Source organism: Lathyrus oleraceus, chromosome 3 (genome assembly GCF_024323335.1).
Source record: "Lathyrus oleraceus cultivar Zhongwan6 chromosome 3, CAAS_Psat_ZW6_1.0, whole genome shotgun sequence".
Lineage (NCBI taxonomy): Eukaryota > Viridiplantae > Streptophyta > Magnoliopsida > Fabales > Fabaceae > Lathyrus > Lathyrus oleraceus.
In genome coordinates, this window is record NC_066581.1 from 228,408,321 (window position 1) to 228,427,489 (window position 19,169).

The window sequence follows — 19,169 nt, forward strand, 5'->3', positions numbered from 1 at the left end:
AACAAACATGTGGACTAAACAACCGTGTGGACTAGGCTAACTTATTGATCAAGTAACTAATTAAAATACATTTGAAATTCGATTAATTAACTAACTCTAATACTCCCCCTCAAATTCCATTTTTTTAATAACCCCGACTAGTCTTGTTAGTGTTGTTATTTTTCCAGAGGAGGATGCAGATCAACAAATATATAATATAGATGCAATTACAGCACTTTCTTGCATGTATGCATTAAACAAATTACTTATCTGTGCCCCCAATATTAGACAAACATATATTTTAAATCCACAACAGAAACATTATCAAATATGTTATAACAAATGCATAAACCCACTAGAGTTCACTATTTTATAACTGTAACATAAGAAGTACTGTAACCATCAAAACTGAAAATCAAAGTCATACATACTACAATAACAGAAAACAAACAAGGGTCTATATAAAGGAGTACTGAAAAATGAACCTAATATGAGATCTCCTATAAGGCTAACAACATAACTTCCGAATCCAAATACAAACCTTCCTCCCTACATATCATCTAATAGTTCTGTGAATAATCAAAGCTCAAAGGTTGACCAAATGGAGCCTGCAAAGAAAAATAAAGGTATCTCAGTGGTTGCATTATAGAACATCTAAAATCAAAGAATTTAAAAAGGAAGTGAAAAAACTATTCCTTGCCCGGGAGGCAAATTCATACACAGAAAAATTAATCATCCATAAAATGATTCCTTTAATTGGACAAGTTATTCAACTTTGTTCAAAAAGAAAGTTTTGATAGAAAGGGAAAATAACTATACAAGTTGATTCTTTATTAAATGCATATGCTTCCCCTTACCGATAACCACCGGATCATATCAAAAAATCACTAATATTTGTGATTAGAAGATAGTTAAATAAATATTTCAATTGTTTGTTTTTTTATTAATAAAGCAAAGGTCACTAGAGGATCATCGGGTACCCTTTTTAGGGAGTACACGCCTTAGATAGAGGCGCTTGTTGTGAATATTGGCGCTATGGTGGGATGATAAATCCTAATTTTCTGCATTTTGAAGCAGCGGCGGCAGCAAATCACAGTCAATAGCAGCACAATTGCCCTTTAGAAAGGCTGTTTTGTCCTTTTCCAATTTAAATTCATGTTGCCCTACCTCTCTTCCTAGTGATTCACCAAAAACAAAGACATGGAAGAGACAACTCTATTCTACTCTGCATTTCTATAACTCTGCATTTCTATAACTGCAAAGATCAAAAGTAGCATAAAAACTGTCTCTGGCGACGGTGGAGGCATTTTCTGGCATGTTCAAGTTCAGGTTCTCTACACTTTCTCGGCTTGGTTTATAGGTTCTTACACTGTTTTTGACATTTGTGAATGCCAAATGCAAAGACCAACCAGCACCCAACCAACACAATAGACACACTGCTCTGATAGTGATTTTAAAGACTCACTTGTTATTTCAAATGTTATATTGGGCTATGATTTTGAATGTAAGCGAAAAATTATAAGGTAAATTATAAGTATTGAGTAAGACTACTGTTTTAATCAGGTTGTTTTTAATATTTCTGTACTGTTGGGATTTATATTTTGTATACTGTATTTTAGTGGATATCCTCTTATCCGCTATACCACTTTGGCGGTTTTGGGGTCGGGCACTCCGCACCACTATCCGAGCTTGACAAAGCCTAACAGTACATGCTAGATATCACAATTTTAGTGAGCTCAGTAAGGGAAGTAGGTACAGTTATGGACTAATGAGTCATGATATCACATATCAGGAAAATTCATATGAATCATGAAAATTATAACTTCAATACACCTCCCTATAAAATTTGAATAGTGCAAGTTGGAGAATAAAAATAGCCTAATAGTCCAAATCTATAATCACTCTGTTAAAAGAGGCAAGTCATTCGAAAAAGCCATTCTAAACAATCAAAATGGTCAACCCAAAACACACAGGTAATTTAAGAAATTATTAGATTTATTGCAAGCATGTCATGGTATTTGCAGCTAATAATACAGAAATCACTCAGCAAACTCAACATGGTAAAAACATTAAGTGAAATAAATGTGGTTTACCTGGTAAACAGCATGTCTAAATTGGTCATATGAATGTGCATACATCATTGTAGGACTTGGCCACTGTAGGTAAGCACCATCTCCAGATGCTGGATTCAATCCTGGGGTACAAAAAGGGCTCATTATCGGGGTTGAAGGAGGTCCATATCCAAGTGAAGCCTGAGTTTGTGCCATTTGACCCAACTGATTAAAAGTAATGTCATACTGAGCAAATGAAGGTTGAGCTTTTGGCAAATTAAAGGGCACCAAATTAACTGCGGAGGCTGAGAGACTCCTAGCATACCTGAACCAATAATTAAATTCAATCTAATTAGTAAGCCAACTAATATATTTAGACCCTATTTGGAATCAACAACTTAAATAAGTGCTTATGACATAGGTGCCTATCATATAAATGTTGATGTATAAACTATTTCTATAACAAAGGATAAAATAAAGTCAAACAGTTCCCATACAAGTTATAAGTTGCTTTCATAAGCAATCGTGAAAGCTTGTGGGTGTGTCATAAGTTGTTCCCATAAGCTATCCCTATAATGCACTGACACAAACACGCACACAAGACACGACACTAACACAACTACACCGATAGCAATTTAAGAAAATGAATTGATTGAATGCAACATGTGTCACCGTCGTATCGGACACCAAACACACCTTCAATCACTTGCATACAAGTTATAAGTTGTTTTCAAAACAATCATGAGAGCTTGTGGGTGTCTCATAAGTTGTTTCCATAAGCTATCCCTATAATGCACCGACACAAACACGCACACAAGACACGAGACTAACACATCTACACTGATAATAATTAAAGAAAATGAATTGATTGATGTAACATGTGTCTGTCGTGTCTGACACCAGACACACATTCAATCAAAAGTGTCAAGCTACATCATAGAGCTCTCCTAAACAGTCTCATAAGTATCTGTGCCAATAGATAAATTCAAATAAGTCAATCCCAACCAGCTTTTAAAGTTTAAATTAGTACAAATGCATCGACTACAAGATAACCACACACAAAAAAAAAAAAAAAAACAGAAGATGTCTCTAAACATTCCATAGTAAGTTTTAGAAATTATAGAATCAAGAGTTCCATTTAAATGCAATCAAGATAAAATAAACTTCATTCTTGGCTCTTCCTCTTCTATCTCTCACATGAAAAGATAGCTTTTCTTTTTCACTTATACAAACACAAGACAGTGCAGCACAATCAAATGAAAAAAAAAATGCTGCACTTGTAATTATGATACTCAGTTTTCAGAAAGTTGTTACGGTACATAGATAAAACTCACCTTCCATAGCTACGATCATAATCTGGATCACTTCTATCCTTTTCCCTATCTCTGATAATGGCAACTCGAGGATAACCATTATCCCTCACACTAAAGCATCTATCAGAATCAGTCATGGGGATTTTGCTAGTTTCACTTTCATCCTTGCTCATTAAAGAACTTCTGCCATCTATTGGGACCAAAGTTGGGGTATCACCTGAATCAAAGCTTGTAGAGCCATTAAAGATGCGTGCTCTTGCCCGATCATATTCCTCCTTCCTCTCTTCCACACTTCTTAGAGGGTTTCCTTTTCTAGCAGAATCATTGGCTCCATTTAAACATGAATTATGAGGCCTGGGTCGAATGACGATTTTTTTCTGCTCAGATTTCTCATTGTCCAACTGTTTCACAGGTATTTCAGATAAACGCACCACTGGATATTTGCTTTCAGGTAACTTTCTGACCAGAATTTTACTCTGGCCATCTAAGCCATTATCTTGAACCATTGTTTGCATACTGTAGTGTTGAGCAACACGATGTGCAGCCAATCTGAGATAGGAAGAAGGGAAATGTTGAAACTCAAAATGCTGTTGATCGGCATTATTCAGAAATTTCTGGATATCCAGCTCCATCCGCAGAACTAAAGATACAAACAAAGTAAAAACACCAATTAACAAAATGTCATTATACAAAGAGAAAAGTGTAAGAAAAAAAACCAAAATACAGCCAGAAATGGGTTACTATAAGTAAAGCATAGTGATCACAGAATAGCTCATTTATTTTCTTATAAAACTCCTAATCCAACTACCCAAGGACTACTTGCCTAAGCTTGTGAGTTACGATGATAACACAAATTTAAAACTGAAAGTAAAAAATACATTAGACATCTAATCCAGGGGTAAAGGTGATAATAGATGTCTACTGAAAGCAGTTCAATTAGAACATCAGGCTGCATTTGTCTTATTTCAGCTATGCTGGACCTTAATGTAACAACTTTCTAGGGTGCATCTATACATGCATAAATTTAATTTTTACACAAGATTGAATACTTGAAAGTTTCAAAAAATCACCAATACAATTAGATGTGAAGCACAAACACAACACGACACTCACTCATAGATTTTGATGATGATTTAAAACAATAGAAGTGATATAATTTAACCAGTAACCACGCCATGTAGACGTCATGTCAGACTCCGACACCAACATGTATTAGACACCAGATAGGCTTTGAATCAAAGCAAAGTAGATTATGATCCTAATGATTTGCTCCAGCAGAAGCGTAGCTTCAGTCTTATGTCAAGAAAGCAAGTGCGAAAGAATATTAATCAAGAGACTAGCAACTTAACAAACCTAACTTTATAAGCCATGAAAAAAAGGGGAAGAGGAAAGTGGGAATGAGTGCATCAATACACCATGGTGAACGACAATGCTCTTAAACATGAAAACAATATACTCAAAACAGAATTTCTGAACTTCAGAAATCAAGGTACTTCTCCCTTCATCATCCCTAGCTACTCCTTCAAAATTTCATTGCATAAACATTCAAAACTCAAAGCCTAGATTTTATCCTTTGAAGAAGATATTATCTTCGACAAACCTAGGGCTAGGATTCACATGATTAACCAACATGAAATTTGAATAAATTAACATCTAATTTCAATCTCAAATTATCACAATAACACAAAAAATAACAATACCGATTCCAGATCTGACATAATTCAACCTAAACACAACAGGATTAAAAAAATACATATCCTAATCCAAACCAAAACCTAGAAACAAAATCCAAATCGAGCTAAAACAACAAGCCTAAAGAATCAACACATAACTATAAAAATTAAAAGAAAATACAAACTGGTAAGGCGATGACGAGGGTTCTGAAGAGCTTCGACCAAAAACGGGTCAACCATTGACTCCTTATCTTTGAACCCAGAAACTGCATCGTTGGAGAAACAGGATGAATCCATTTTTGGGGGGATTTTTGGTTTCACCCAAAAAGGGGAAAATGAATATAATGAAAAATTATATTATTATCTTGTTCTTGTTTCCTTCCCTCTAATAATGAGGGAAAGGAATAATAAAAGGGTCAAGAAGAAGAAAAAGAAGAAGAAAGATAGGAGAAGGATTTGTGCCTTATAAACATGAACAGAAAATAATAATATTTCTTTGTGCAATCAACGTTATGTGTTACAAGTTGTTAACTGACAACAAGGAATACAAAAGGGTCACCGCATTATCTTCTTTGTACGGTTCGGTTTTTACAATTCCACTATCATGATTTAAGAATCACATGATATATTATCGGTTTGTTGCCACACGCCTCTACTCTTTTTTTATTCCTTAAAAATGAAAAAATAAAATAAAATATCCCATATAATATTTGTTTTTATTAAAGATTTGATTAATGTGTAACAAATTATTAATTTGAAAAAAAAACGAAATTGTTAGTTCTCTTTAACTTTTATTGGAATTTATTTGAAGGAGTAATTTAAAAAGTGTATTTGGTTATGATTTTTAAAAAAAAATAGGTAACAAGAATTTTATGTTATTGAATTAAGATACTTAGAAATTATAAATAAATTTTATAGCATTCTTTTATATTTAAAAGTATATAATTTATTTCTCTTAAATAAATTTTATATTATTATAATTTATTTTTTTAAGATCAACAAATTATTTGACATTAATTAAAAAAATCATAAGGTATAAGAACAATTCTTTTATATTTAAAAGTAAATATATTTTTAAATTTTAAAAAAAGAGTATACATGTTTCTCGTAACTAAGGAGATTTTAGTGGTTAGATTTTGAAAGAAAAAAAAACATTATCTTATAAAAATCTTTAGGGATTAATTATTATGAATTGTCCGTGTAAAAAGTTTTACACGGTCGATTCATCATCATCTATTTGTATTATTTTATAAGTTTTTAAAATAAAAGTCAAATTTATTTCAATATCAAATATCTATGATTAATTGATTGTGTAAAATCATTTTATACTATCGGTATATTTCAATTAAATTCAAATCTTTAATATTTTTATAATTCTTTCAAATTTTATGTTTGTAAGATGATTTGAGGGAGTCCTTCGGGGTGCTACTTTGGGATGAGTCTTTTCAATGTTGTTTGGAGTAAGTCTCTCAAACATCCTTTAGTATGAGTTTCTCAAATATTATTTGGGGAAGCATGTGCATCATTTAGGATTAATCCATATGGAAATGTCTGACAAGTCCAAAAAATTATAAAACTTGGATTTTATAAATCAGAGTCCATATTTTCCAGGCTTTTTTAGTCCGACCCTGAAAAGCTTGTTATCTATTAAGGTTAGTTTATATAGGCCGCGGATAGTTCGTTAGGCCCGCATAACTACAAATTTAAAAAAATTATAATAATATTTATGTTGTCTCACTCCAAAATAATATATTGATTTTTTTCACCCTCACTAATTTTTATCTCTATTCTATTCAATCTTTATTTTTAAAGTATTATACATTAATATAATCCAAATGATATCTAATTATTTTGTGTTTAATTCATAATTTTCTCATATTCTATTGGTTCTCTTATTTTAAATATTTTATTAATATTATATATAATTTAGATATGTATTGTATTTAAAAATATATTATATTTAAAATGATATAATTTTTATTATATTTGTAATAAATATTATGGAGTTCCTATTTTAATTTTTATAGAAAAAAATTATATATATATATATATATATATATATATATATATATATATATATATATATATATATATATATATATACTTTTAATATATAAAAGTTAATTACCACCATAATTACTTAATTACCCTAATTATAATAAATAATACAACTAATTTCATGTTCCTATAAGTAATTTCGTACTAAACTTTATTTAATACTCTAACTAACTCTACCATTTTACAATTTAATAAATTTGTCTCGACAACATAAAAGTAGATGTGTACACACAAAAATTAAAATTAAATAAAATAAATTGGTCAAATTTAGACTAGATATGAGTGAAAAATGTGATAAAATAAATTACCTATTTATACTACTAAAAAATATTATCGTTATTTTATTGTTGTTGCAATCTTATCATTCCAAAACGAAATCAATATCCTGAAATCAAATTAATTATTATTGTAGTTTTTTTGCCAAATATTATCGTTGCTTGATTTTCTTTAAATGACAAAATGAATTTTTTTAATAATAAATATTACCGTTATTTTATTGTTGTTGCAATCTTATCATTCCAAAATGAAATCAATATCCTGAAATCAAATTAATTATTATTGTATTTTTTTTGCCAAATATTATCGTTGTTTGATTTTCTTTAAATGACAAATTGAATTTTTTTAATAATAAATATGAACCACTTAAATTGTAGGAGCGTGTGTTTCTTTATGGACATTGCAAATGAGAGAACGTTGGAAAATCTCAAATATCCAAATGCTTCTGACACAGCAACATCGGTAAATGTGTAGGAACTTAGAAAAACTATAGATAAACATGCTCTAATGAAATCCCTTTAGGTTTTACGGCTATATTAATACATAGGCGGATGAAAAACTTTTCATTTCCCTATATTACACATATCCACATGTTACGTAATTGCCAATTATTTTGGAGGGAACAGACGAATTTTCGTACCAAATATATATATATATATATATATATATATATATATAATGGAAATGATTCATTCTTAACATGTACCTTATATATTATATATTAGCATTTCAAGTATTGTTCCAAATTCAAGAAATGAACTTATCATGTTGAATGAGCAAAAGCTGTAAGAAAATTTTATTCAAATAAAGTCATGGCAATGTAAGTTATGTTTTTTATCAGGTAAACATTTGATATTTTTATTCACTATAAAATTATATATCTTTTGTTTTATTTATAATGATGAAGATATATAATATCTGTTATATATGTGTAATTTTTTCAGATGTATGATCAAGTATGATCATTTTGAATTATAGAGCCTGAGTGAGTAATATAATAGAAAATATTCAAAATGGTAGATGAAGAATTACATTTTAAAATTATTTTGAGGAGGAAGAATGCTGCAAAAGCCAGAATTTATAGAAAGAGTGTTATTGATGACAAGAAATCTAAGAGGTTGAAAATTGCTCTAAAAGAAAACGGTACATTTGATAAAAGACGCGGCAATGACTCAACAGCTTTGAGGATACCACTATCAGAACTTTCGCCAAACATACTAAATGACGGTCGTGGTATAGCCAACGTTGAAGTAAGTCGTCAACTTCATTCGTCATTAAAGACTAAGCCAAGTACCAATAATAATATCAGATCAAAAAGGATATCAAGCAGAAACATTACCAAATTAGGAGTTAACTTATCTAAGAGGTTTGACAATACATTTGCTGCAACAACATCAAACCAAGATCCAATACCAGAATTGCAACTCAATGAGCTTTTTGCATCTGATAGTGGAGACGATAATATGAATGATGAATCTGACGGTATATTCTTAATTATTTTTCATTTGAGTTAATTTGTTTATGATATGTCATAGAATATTACAATATTCTTAACACAATAAATGTTATGTCAAAAGGTTACAGTTCAGCAACAAATTCAAGTTTTGATGAAGATGAAATGTCTAATGGAACAGATGCTATGGAAACTTTTAAATATCCAACTCCAAGTGATATTGATCGCATTATTTCAGCTGAAATACCTGACCAAGATATCAATGAAGAGTTGTATAATTTGGTTAAAACTCACATGATTCATGGCCCGTGTGGATTTGCAAATCGATCTTCACCGTGCATGAAAGATGGAAAATGTTCTAAATATTTTCCAAAACAGTTTCAGCCCGAAACAATTGTTGATCAAGATGGGTTTCCGGTATATAGAAGAAGGGACAATGGACATACAGTTCTTAAGAATGGAATTCAAGTCGATAACTGGAATGTTGTTCCATACAATGCAAAGTTGTTGACAAAGTACCAAGCTCACATAAACATGGAATGATGCAATCAAAGTACATCGATTAAGTACTTATTCAAGTACATCAACAAAGGTTACGATAGAATCACCGCTGCCATTGTACCGAATGATGATGGAACTTCCAACCAGTCGCAGAATATTGATGAGATCAAACAGTATATTGATCGTAGGTACGTTTCTAATATATCACTTGAAATATGATGTCATGCAATTTATCTATTTCAACTAAAAGTGTGCAATTTTTCTTTACATGCATGGTGTAGAAAATTTTATATGTACACTATTTTGACTATATGTGTTATAATAAAATTTATATATTCTGTCTACAATAATCATTCTATTAATTTTAAATCCATTGCCTTTCATTATATTATTTGTAGGTACGTTTCTCCGAGTGAAGCATCTTGGAGGATATTCTCCTTTCCAATCCATGGTAGAAAACCAACTGTTGAGAGACTGTACTTTCATTGTGAAGGTCAAAGTTCGGTATATTACACTGATTTTGATCGTATCAATACAGTTCTGGAAAAACCAAGTGTAACTGAATCGATGTTTACATCATGGTTCGAAGCAAATTGCAAGTATCCTGAAGCACAAAATTTAACTTACAGCAAATTTGTTTCAAAATTTGTTTATGTTAAAAGAAAAAAAGAGAATGGAAACCCCGTCAAAAAGGTTACACAATTGGTAGGCTTATATGGGTTCCTCCAACAACTGGAGAATTATACTATCTTAGATTGATGCTCACACATGTCAAAGGCCCCCCGCAGTTATAATGATATAAAAACAGTGAATAACGTAAAATATGATACTTTCCGGGATGCCTGTTTTGCTATGGGTTTTATCGGCGATGATAGAGAATTCATTGCAGCTATTAAAGAGGCAAATCATTGGGGTTCAGGTCAATATTTGAGATTACTATTTGTTCACATGTTATTATCAGGCAGCATTAACAGGCCAAGACATGTATGGAGTAAAACATGTCATCTCTTAGCTGATGGAATACTATATGCTCAACAGCGAATTACAAACAATAGAGGTATTATTTTTCCTATATTGTGAATTTTTATTATATTTATTTGTTTGATTCTTAAAAGTAAATTTGTTTTATAGTTTACACTTATAGTTACTATTGTATAAAGGTTTGAGGTTGTCGGATGAAGAGATAATGAATTTAACATTAATTGAGATTGAACGAAATCTTCAAAGGAAGAGCCGAAGTCTAAAGGAATTTGCTGGAATGCCTTATCCAAGTGGATATGTGGTTGAGCAGTTGGGAAATAAGCTCATATACGAAGAGCGGAGTTACAATCCAGCCGAACAATTGCAAGAATACAATAATTTGTTTTTAAATCTTACAGGTAAATATGTTAAATGTTTGTAAGTTTTGTCATAATTTTATAAAGTTAACTTTTAAAGTATGATTTTATCTTACAATTTTTTTTAATGTATAATTAATTTATTCACTGCATGTTTGCTATGTATTTTTTTTTAAATTAGATGAGCAAAGAGGTGTATTCAAGCGAATAATGGAAGCAGTAAACAATCAACAAGGAGGCGTATTTTTTTTGTATGGATACGGTGGCACAGGGAAAACCTACATGTGGAGAACTCTAGCTTCCTACATAAGATCAAAGAAACAAATTTGTTTAACTGTTGCTTCATCGGGCATAGCTTCACTACTACTTCCAGGAGGTCGAACGGCTCATTCAATGTTCAAGATTCCAATACCTACAATGGAGTCTTCTACATGTAATATCGACAAAGGTAGTGATCATGCAGAGCTACTAAAAATGGCAAAGTTGATAATTTGGGATGAAGCTCCAATGGCACACAGATTTTGTTTTGAAGCGTTTGATAAAACCCTTAAAGACATAATGGGGCGTTCCAATTGTTCTGACAAATTATTCGGAGGGAAAGTAATTGTATTTGGTGGAGATTTTCGGCAAATATTACCAGTTGTACCAAGGGGCAGCCGTTCAAATAAAATACATTCTACAATAAATTCATCATACATCTGGGATCATTATGTTGTGCTGAAGCTTACAAAGAACATGCGACTCCAACAAGTCGGCAATACTTCAAGTACATCTGAATTAGAATTGTTTTCTAATTGGATATTAAAAGTTGGCGATGGGAAATTGGAAGAACCTAACGATGGTTACACGGATATTCCTATTCCAAATGATTTCTTAATTTCTAACTATGATGATCCACTAGAAGCCATTGTTAGTGAAACATATCCGAATTTTCTTAACAATTACAAGAATCCAGAATTTTTGCAATCAAGAGCTATATTGGCAGGAACAATTGAAACGGTTGACATCATAAATCAATACGTTTTGGGATTCATACCAGGTATGCGTTATCCATTGTAAACATATTTATAGATACATTCATATATTTATATGTACTAACATAGATTTATAATAATAAAATTTCAAAAAATTTCCCAAAGGTGAAGAAAAGGAATATTTAAGTTCAAATTCTGTAGACACTTTTGACGGTGAAGGAAATGAAGCTTTTGATGTTTTGACCCCGAAATTTTTGAATACACTTACAACTTCCGGTCTACCTAACCACAAGATTAAATTGAAGATTGGGACCCCTATTATGTTGCTTCAAAACATTGATCAACCTGAAGGTCTCTGCAATGGAACAAGGCTTATAGTTACAAGATTGACAAACCACGTTATCGAGGCAAAGATTATATCTGGAAAGAATATTGGAGGGGTTATCTATATTCCAAGAATGGATATGACTCCAACACAATCTCCGTGGCCATTCAAAATGACTAGAAGGCAATTTCCCATAACTATATGTTATGCTATGACAATTAACAAATCTCAAGGTCAGTCATTGGATTATGTTGGATTGTATTTGCCTAGAAGTGTATTTAGTCATGGTCAACTATATGTTGGAATATCAAGGGTCAAAAGAAAAAAAGGGCTTAAGATATTAATCCATGACAAGGATAACCATCCATTGAATTCTACAACAAACGTCGTGTTCAAAGAAGTTTTTGAAAACTTATAGAACGTAAGTTTTTCATTAGTTATATTATATCAACAAATGTCGTTGTTTATTATTAGAATTTTATTGAATGAGTTGTATAAAATATATATTATGTTTTAACATTTGTTTATATGGATGTAATTGTTTTTTACAGGGTAATGAATCATCACTTCCTAAAAGGTTGCGGGCAGGTTTTGTATAAACCCAGTTTTTTAAGGACCAAAGAATTGTACGAAGTTAATCATTTTTGTTGCTGGACTTATTTCTCACAATTTTAACTAAAATTGTGAACCTTTTGTTTCAATATCTTTTGTTGCATTAAACCTTACTGTATCAATCGCAATTAATTTCAACATTTGGTAGTATTCATTACTATATTTTAAAACAAATGAGGTTCTGGTATTTCTTTTACATGGTTTATGTATTTTGGTTAAATAATCATTTATTATGAAGGTTAATATTTGCGCTTTTATACCTCAAATTAGTAACAGATTGGAAAATTTCATCCATTACTAAATAAATATATTTTTATTTCTTATGTCCAAAATCTCAATGATAAATGGAATGTTTATTCATAACATTAACAATGGAATGTTTATTATATATCAATATACCAATAAATTGTAAAAATATTTTTGTATTATATTTTTTGATTATTTCCTTAATATAGTATACAAAAAAATTAAGCAAATTATATTACTATAAATTAATAATGTTTTACTTTATTATGTCCCAAACTGGAAAAAGTTATTTGTGGAAATTTTTTGAACCCATTTATTGATCATTTAACATCCATTACATTAAAAAAAACTCTTATGCAATAAATTTGTATACGTTGATCTAACTATATATATATATATATATATATATATATATATATATATATATATATATATATATATATATATATATATATATATATATATATATTATATTTTAATTTTTTAAAAATAAATTATTGCACTTGCGCGACCCGTGCGAACGCACAGGTCCTTTACTACTATATATATATATATATATATATTTAGGGTCGAGTAGCCCGTAGCCCGAAGTCAGTGTCTAAGAGTTTCAACACCTTCTTCTTTACTACCTCCTTAATATTGGAATCCAATCTCCTATTATGCTCTCTCAAGGGCTTATAGTTTTCTTATAACAATATTTTATGCATAGAAATGAAGGGGCATTTCCCTTTAAATCTTCAATTGTGTACTAAATAGCCTTGGGGTATCTTTCTTTTAAAGACATCGAGTAGTTTTTCAATCTCAATATTATCCAATCATGTGTTTATAATGAGAGGGTGAGTAAAAAAATTTGTTTAGATATTCATACCTAAGGTTTTGTGGCAAGGAATTTCGTTCAATTTTTGGGATTGCTTGTTGGGTAGGTGGTGAACCTTTTATTTTCAATATTTTGAAGCTTTAGTCTTTATCAATAGGACTTTCATCCAATAACTTTTTCTAAGCATTAGATTCCTCATTTTTACTTCTTGGATAGACACTTCCAATTATACATGCCTCTAACCCATTAGTGGGAGGTGATTCAAATGAGCACTCTTTAACATAATGGTCAATTACATCAGTTTTGCAACAACGATCTTCAAACGAATGATTTTTGATGAATTTGGATAGGAGGAATTCGATTTTTTTTCATATCCTACTTTAAAGGTAAGTTTCCCTCGTTTAATGTTTATGATGGTTCCAAGTGTGGCGAGAAAAGGTCTCCCTAAAAGAATGGGGATTTGTTAATCTTCCTCCATTTCTTTTATGACAAAATCGATAGGGATGAATAATTTCCCTATTCTTATTGGTACATCTTTCAAGATTTCTACCGAATATATTATGGACCGATTTGCTAATTGTAGGAATGTATTAGTGGATTTCCTCTCACGAAGGTCTAGTTTCTTAGAGATTCATAGGGGCATTAAGCTCACACTTTCCCCTAGATCGTACAAGGCCCTCTCAAAACTCATTGTTCCAATTTTACATAGATTTAAAAAACTCATAGGATCTTTTATCTCATGTGGTAATTTATTTTGAATTATGGCATTGTAGTTAGTGTCATTGTCTCATTATCTTCCAATTTTCATTTTTAGATGAAGTCTCTTTAAGAAATTTGAAATATGATGACATATGAGATAAATACTATGTAAAATGGATATTAATATACAACTTTTTTAGCAACTCTACAAATTTACTGAATTTTTCTTCAATTTTTGCTTTAGCAACTCTTTGCAAAAAAGGGATTAGTGGTTTGTATGGTGAATGAGTAACATATGGTTTCTCTTTTTCTTCTTCCACAACCTCCCTTATAGGTTAAACTTGTTCACCCTCCTCACTTTTTCTCTTATCCTCTTTACTATAGTCAACTAATTTGTTTCCACTCCTTATAATCACAATATTTAAATGCCTTTTGGGGTTGGGTTTAGTCTGTCTCATAAATGTTATGGGATAAATGGATGATGAGACCTGTTATTGTGCGACTTTAGAGACTTAAGTCTCTAACATTTTCTTGTGCTTGACCATTGAATCAATTTTAGACATTAGTTATCTAAGGATTTTGTTGGAGTAACTCAAGATTATTTAGAAGGAATTCTAGTATACTTATACATTTTCAATATGTAAAATATTTTTATGTTATCAATTAATTATAAATGTCATATCATTAAAACTAATTAATCATTTTTCAAAGTTTTTATAGCCATGCATGTGGATAATTGTGATGCATATGGATAATTGTGATGTACGAAAAGTATAAAAAAGTTTATACTAAAAATATATAAATTAAATTTTATATATAGCATTTGAGAGAGAAAAATGAGCAATGTGAGAGTCAGGGTTAGAAAAATGAGCATTTGAGTGAGATTATTTTTGCTGCATATGTGCTGAAAGGAAAGAAAAAAGCAACAACTTTAGTTCCAGGATAATGTCTACTTACAACTTATAACAGCAGAAAAACCTATGTTCCAAATCCCAACTCAGAAGGAGAAATAAAATGCGGAGTCTGGAAGAAACCAGTAAGAAAGGATTGTTGGTATTGGGAGGATTGAAGCTGATTAATTAGAAGATGGTATTTCAGATGCTTAACCAACATCTGAAGCTTATCCAGATGTAATGGTCTCTGAGTAGACTCTTGATGGTCATCAAAAGAGTATTGTTGGAACAATGTAGTTCCTAAAGGAAAAATCTTAATAGTAGATCAGAAGTTGCGGAAAGAAAGGTATGACTATCTCTTTATTTTTTATTCAACAGTTTATAATCCTGATATTCTAATATCAATCAGAAGAACTCCATATTTATTAAAGTAGAATTACACTTCATTATGATAATACTACTTATATCAGAGTTGCAAAGAATCTTACTATATGTCATAGTCATGCATCTTAAGAATCTTTTAAAATATGTGCTTACATCTGATTCGAGAAGTAAGGTCTGATGATGTTCAGAAGCTACTGTGATCAAAAGCTTTGAAATGAACATGGTCAAAAATGGTTATGATGTGAAAATGAATTATGGATTTAAATGGCTACAGATGGACAAAAACACGAATTATGTGGTTAAGGACTTAGGGATAGATGGTTGACTTTGGTCAACCGGTTGACCAAACAGTCAATAGTTGACCAAAGTCAATTGTAGGTTAAATTAAGGTGTCCTCTTGATGTATTGTATATGGGCTTATAACAAATGACTTGTTGACTTTGTTCAAACACCTTCCTCAAGCAAATAATGGATGACACTTGGTTTGAATATGAAACAAATATCTTGAATTGAATAGAAACTTGAATTAAAACTTGGATCTTGACTTGGTATGAATCACAATGCAAGACTTGGAACTGACCCAAAAACAGGACTAATGCAATGACCACTGACAAGAAAAGGTATTGCCCAATCAGAATCAGTTTCACAGTTACCCATCCATAATTGCAATCCTTAATTAAACTCCAATCATCAAGATATAATCCACAACGATCCAATAGGTGCCCACTGTAGCACCTCAAATTTGCACCTATCATTATGCATACATTTTCATATTAGGTCATAGCATATCATGATCCATTGCATAGCATTTGCATTGTCCCTCAGTTGCCTCAAGAGCAAGCAATCAAGAATTAGGTCAAACTAATCTCCTGATCAGTCAACCAAGCAAGCAAAGGAATTTCTCATTGAACCAAAGCCTTAGGGTTTGTCCAACAAGTTCACATGACTTGGGGGTCCATTTGAGGTGTTCAAGTCAAGGGTTGAAGACTTGGAGATCATCAGTTCATACACAGACAGTCAAAAATCCTAAAAAAAGTCAACCGTCAGTCAAGGCAGTGGATGGTGGCCATTCTTGTGGAACTTGGGCACCATGATCAATAATCAAGAGTTCATACAACTTGGGACATCATTTGAAGTCAAGTTCTCAAGGAATTAGGGTTTGGAAGCCATCAGTCAATGCACAATCAGTCTGAAACCCTAAAAGTCAACTGTTGGTCAACTGTCCATTTAATCAGTGATTGGATGATTGGAATCGGTTTGTGAGAGTTCATTCATGTCCAAATAGTCATCATATATCATGCCAAACACCATCATGGAAGAATTTGAAGCCAGATCAAAATTTCCCAAAATGGAAACTGGGCCTGTAACTGAAACCTGCCATAAATGGAAAGTCTTGATCCTCAAACTTACATTTTGATACAAGCCTCAAATGAATTTTTGCCCAACATGAAAGTTGAAGATCTTGTTCTCCCATTTCCAAAAAGTCCTAGAACTCTCAATTCCCATGTGTGGTTGGCAAGTTATGATCGAATCGATTTCAGAAAATTTTGAACTTCAAAGGGCCATATCTCTCAAACCGTTTGGCCAATTTTGGTGGGGTTTTTTCCTACAAGTCACATTTGATCCCCTCTTTCCAAAAATATACATTTCATGAACCAAAACTTCACCAATCAAAATGGCATATTTTGACTTTTCTCATTTAAATGCAAGTTTGACCAAGAGTTGACTTTTTGATATAAACACTTTTTCAACATTTGGCCCATTGGGACAGCTCAGAAATGTCATTTAGAATGTGTTTGCAAGCTCATTTTGTGCAGTACATAAGGCCATTGCTTGGTTGCTTGAATTGTAAGAAAGGTACAATTTCACCATACTTGTCCATGCTTCCACAACCATGCCTTGTACCTCAAAAGAACAGCAGCATTATGCAGCATTTTTTCTGTCATTGTGCACACATTTTGCAGCCAAATAACCAACAGTACATATGGCCATACTAGCTTACTTGAACATTGGCAAAAGGACATTATTTCAACAACCACATCCATGAACCATGCTTTTACCACAGCATAGCAGTTTGGTGCAGGATATTTTCTGTCTTGAAACCACTGCTGGCCACACAACACAGCAGATTTTGGACACTTTCTCAACATTTGCACCCTGCTGTTGCAGACCTCATGCCTAAAAACTCCTGTGTTGCATTTACCATTGGCTGTCATAACAAAAAGGAGCAAAAACCAAAAGCCCAACAGACCTCACTGGGGATTTTTTCAAAACCTGTAAAACACAAAACCACAAACCAACAGCTCCACCATCCTCTTTCTGTCATGAAACTGCATGAACCAAATCTGAATACCTGCACTGTGATTACCAACATGACATAACCTAACCAACTCACTCATTCAAACTCTCTCACTTGGCATTTTGAGAAAAGTACAAAATCTGTCCAAGGAATGAAGAAGATGCTTGGTTTGGCTTTGCTTAGAAAAAAACTGCATTGATCTTTTGCTTTGGCATTCCAAACTTTTCTGTCAAAACCATAAAATGACCAAGCCTTGCACTGTACCTTCATGATCCTTTCATCTTGTTGCAACATAACTGACAGTAGACCAGTAGAACTTCATTGGTTCTCTCACTCATACAAAAAATCCTCACTTGCTCTCATTGGGGATTCTCACTAAAATTTCACCTTGCTTGTGCATTTTCTAAAAACCCTGCCCAAACTCCAAAAGGGACAAAACCTAGCCATTGCCTTTCCACCATCATCTTCATCATGTTACACCACTAGTAGCCACCAACCAAACCAGAAAACTTCACTGATGCACATACACATCCTTGGCCACTCTTGAAAACTCTGCAGCAAGAAAACCCTTGCTCTCCCACCACAAAACAACACAGCAATGGCACACATGACACAGAGTTTCATTCATTGAAACTGCACCTTGGCCTTTCTTCCAAAGACCTGCTACCACCATCCAACTGCAGTAAAATCAATTGCCTACAGCAGCACCAAAACCCTGCATTTGACCCTTGGCCTTGGCATCTCATTCACTTTGTCCAAACACAAGCAGCATACCACAAACAACCTTCACTTATTTTCCAACCAAAGCCCTTGCTCACTTGGCTATTTTTCTGTCCAAACATAACAAACTCCAAGCCATTGCATTTTCCACAACTCTTCACCATGTCAAACCAACAGCATCCATCAAAACCTGTCAAACACAAACCAACTGAACTGCTTTTCTCTCACTCATCCTAAAAAACCCTGCATTGACCTAGCTACTTGCATTTTCATTCAAAAGCCTGGCAACATTTCCACCCTCATTTGCCTGTCATAAACAGCAGCAGCATACCACCCTCTCTCTGAAAATTCATTTCTGCTTGGCTTTTGGCATTTCTTTTTTTTTCTGCAAAACTCGAAACCAAAAGCATCCATCCAACAATAGAAGCATGTTTCCCTCATCCTAAATCATGACCTTGCTTGCTTTGCATTTAGCACAATCAGTCAAACTTCCAAAAAGAAACGAAACATAACCTGGCTATTTTGCATTTCAAAAAACCTGTCAAACTCAAAACCAATC

At 32.3% G+C, this 19,169-nt stretch overlaps 1 protein-coding gene and 1 pseudogene across 1 annotated transcript; one reads left to right on the forward strand and one right to left on the reverse strand.

Annotated features, from left to right (window-relative positions):
- Nucleotides 1–300: 300 nt before the first annotated feature.
- On the reverse strand, nt 301–5,603 carry LOC127126473 (uncharacterized). The gene is made up of 4 exons (XM_051055405.1): nt 5,202–5,603; nt 3,365–3,983; nt 2,073–2,355; nt 301–587 (listed from the first exon to the last, which is right to left on the reverse strand). The coding sequence occupies exons 1-4, from the start codon at nt 5,311–5,313 to the stop codon at nt 540–542; spliced, it is 1,062 nt and encodes a 353-aa protein (XP_050911362.1). The 5' UTR covers nt 5,314–5,603; the 3' UTR covers nt 301–539.
- A 2,760-nt stretch (nt 5,604–8,363) lies between these two features.
- Nucleotides 8,364–12,358, forward strand: LOC127130561 (uncharacterized; annotated as a pseudogene).
- The last annotated feature ends 6,811 nt before the right edge of the window (nt 12,359–19,169 follow it).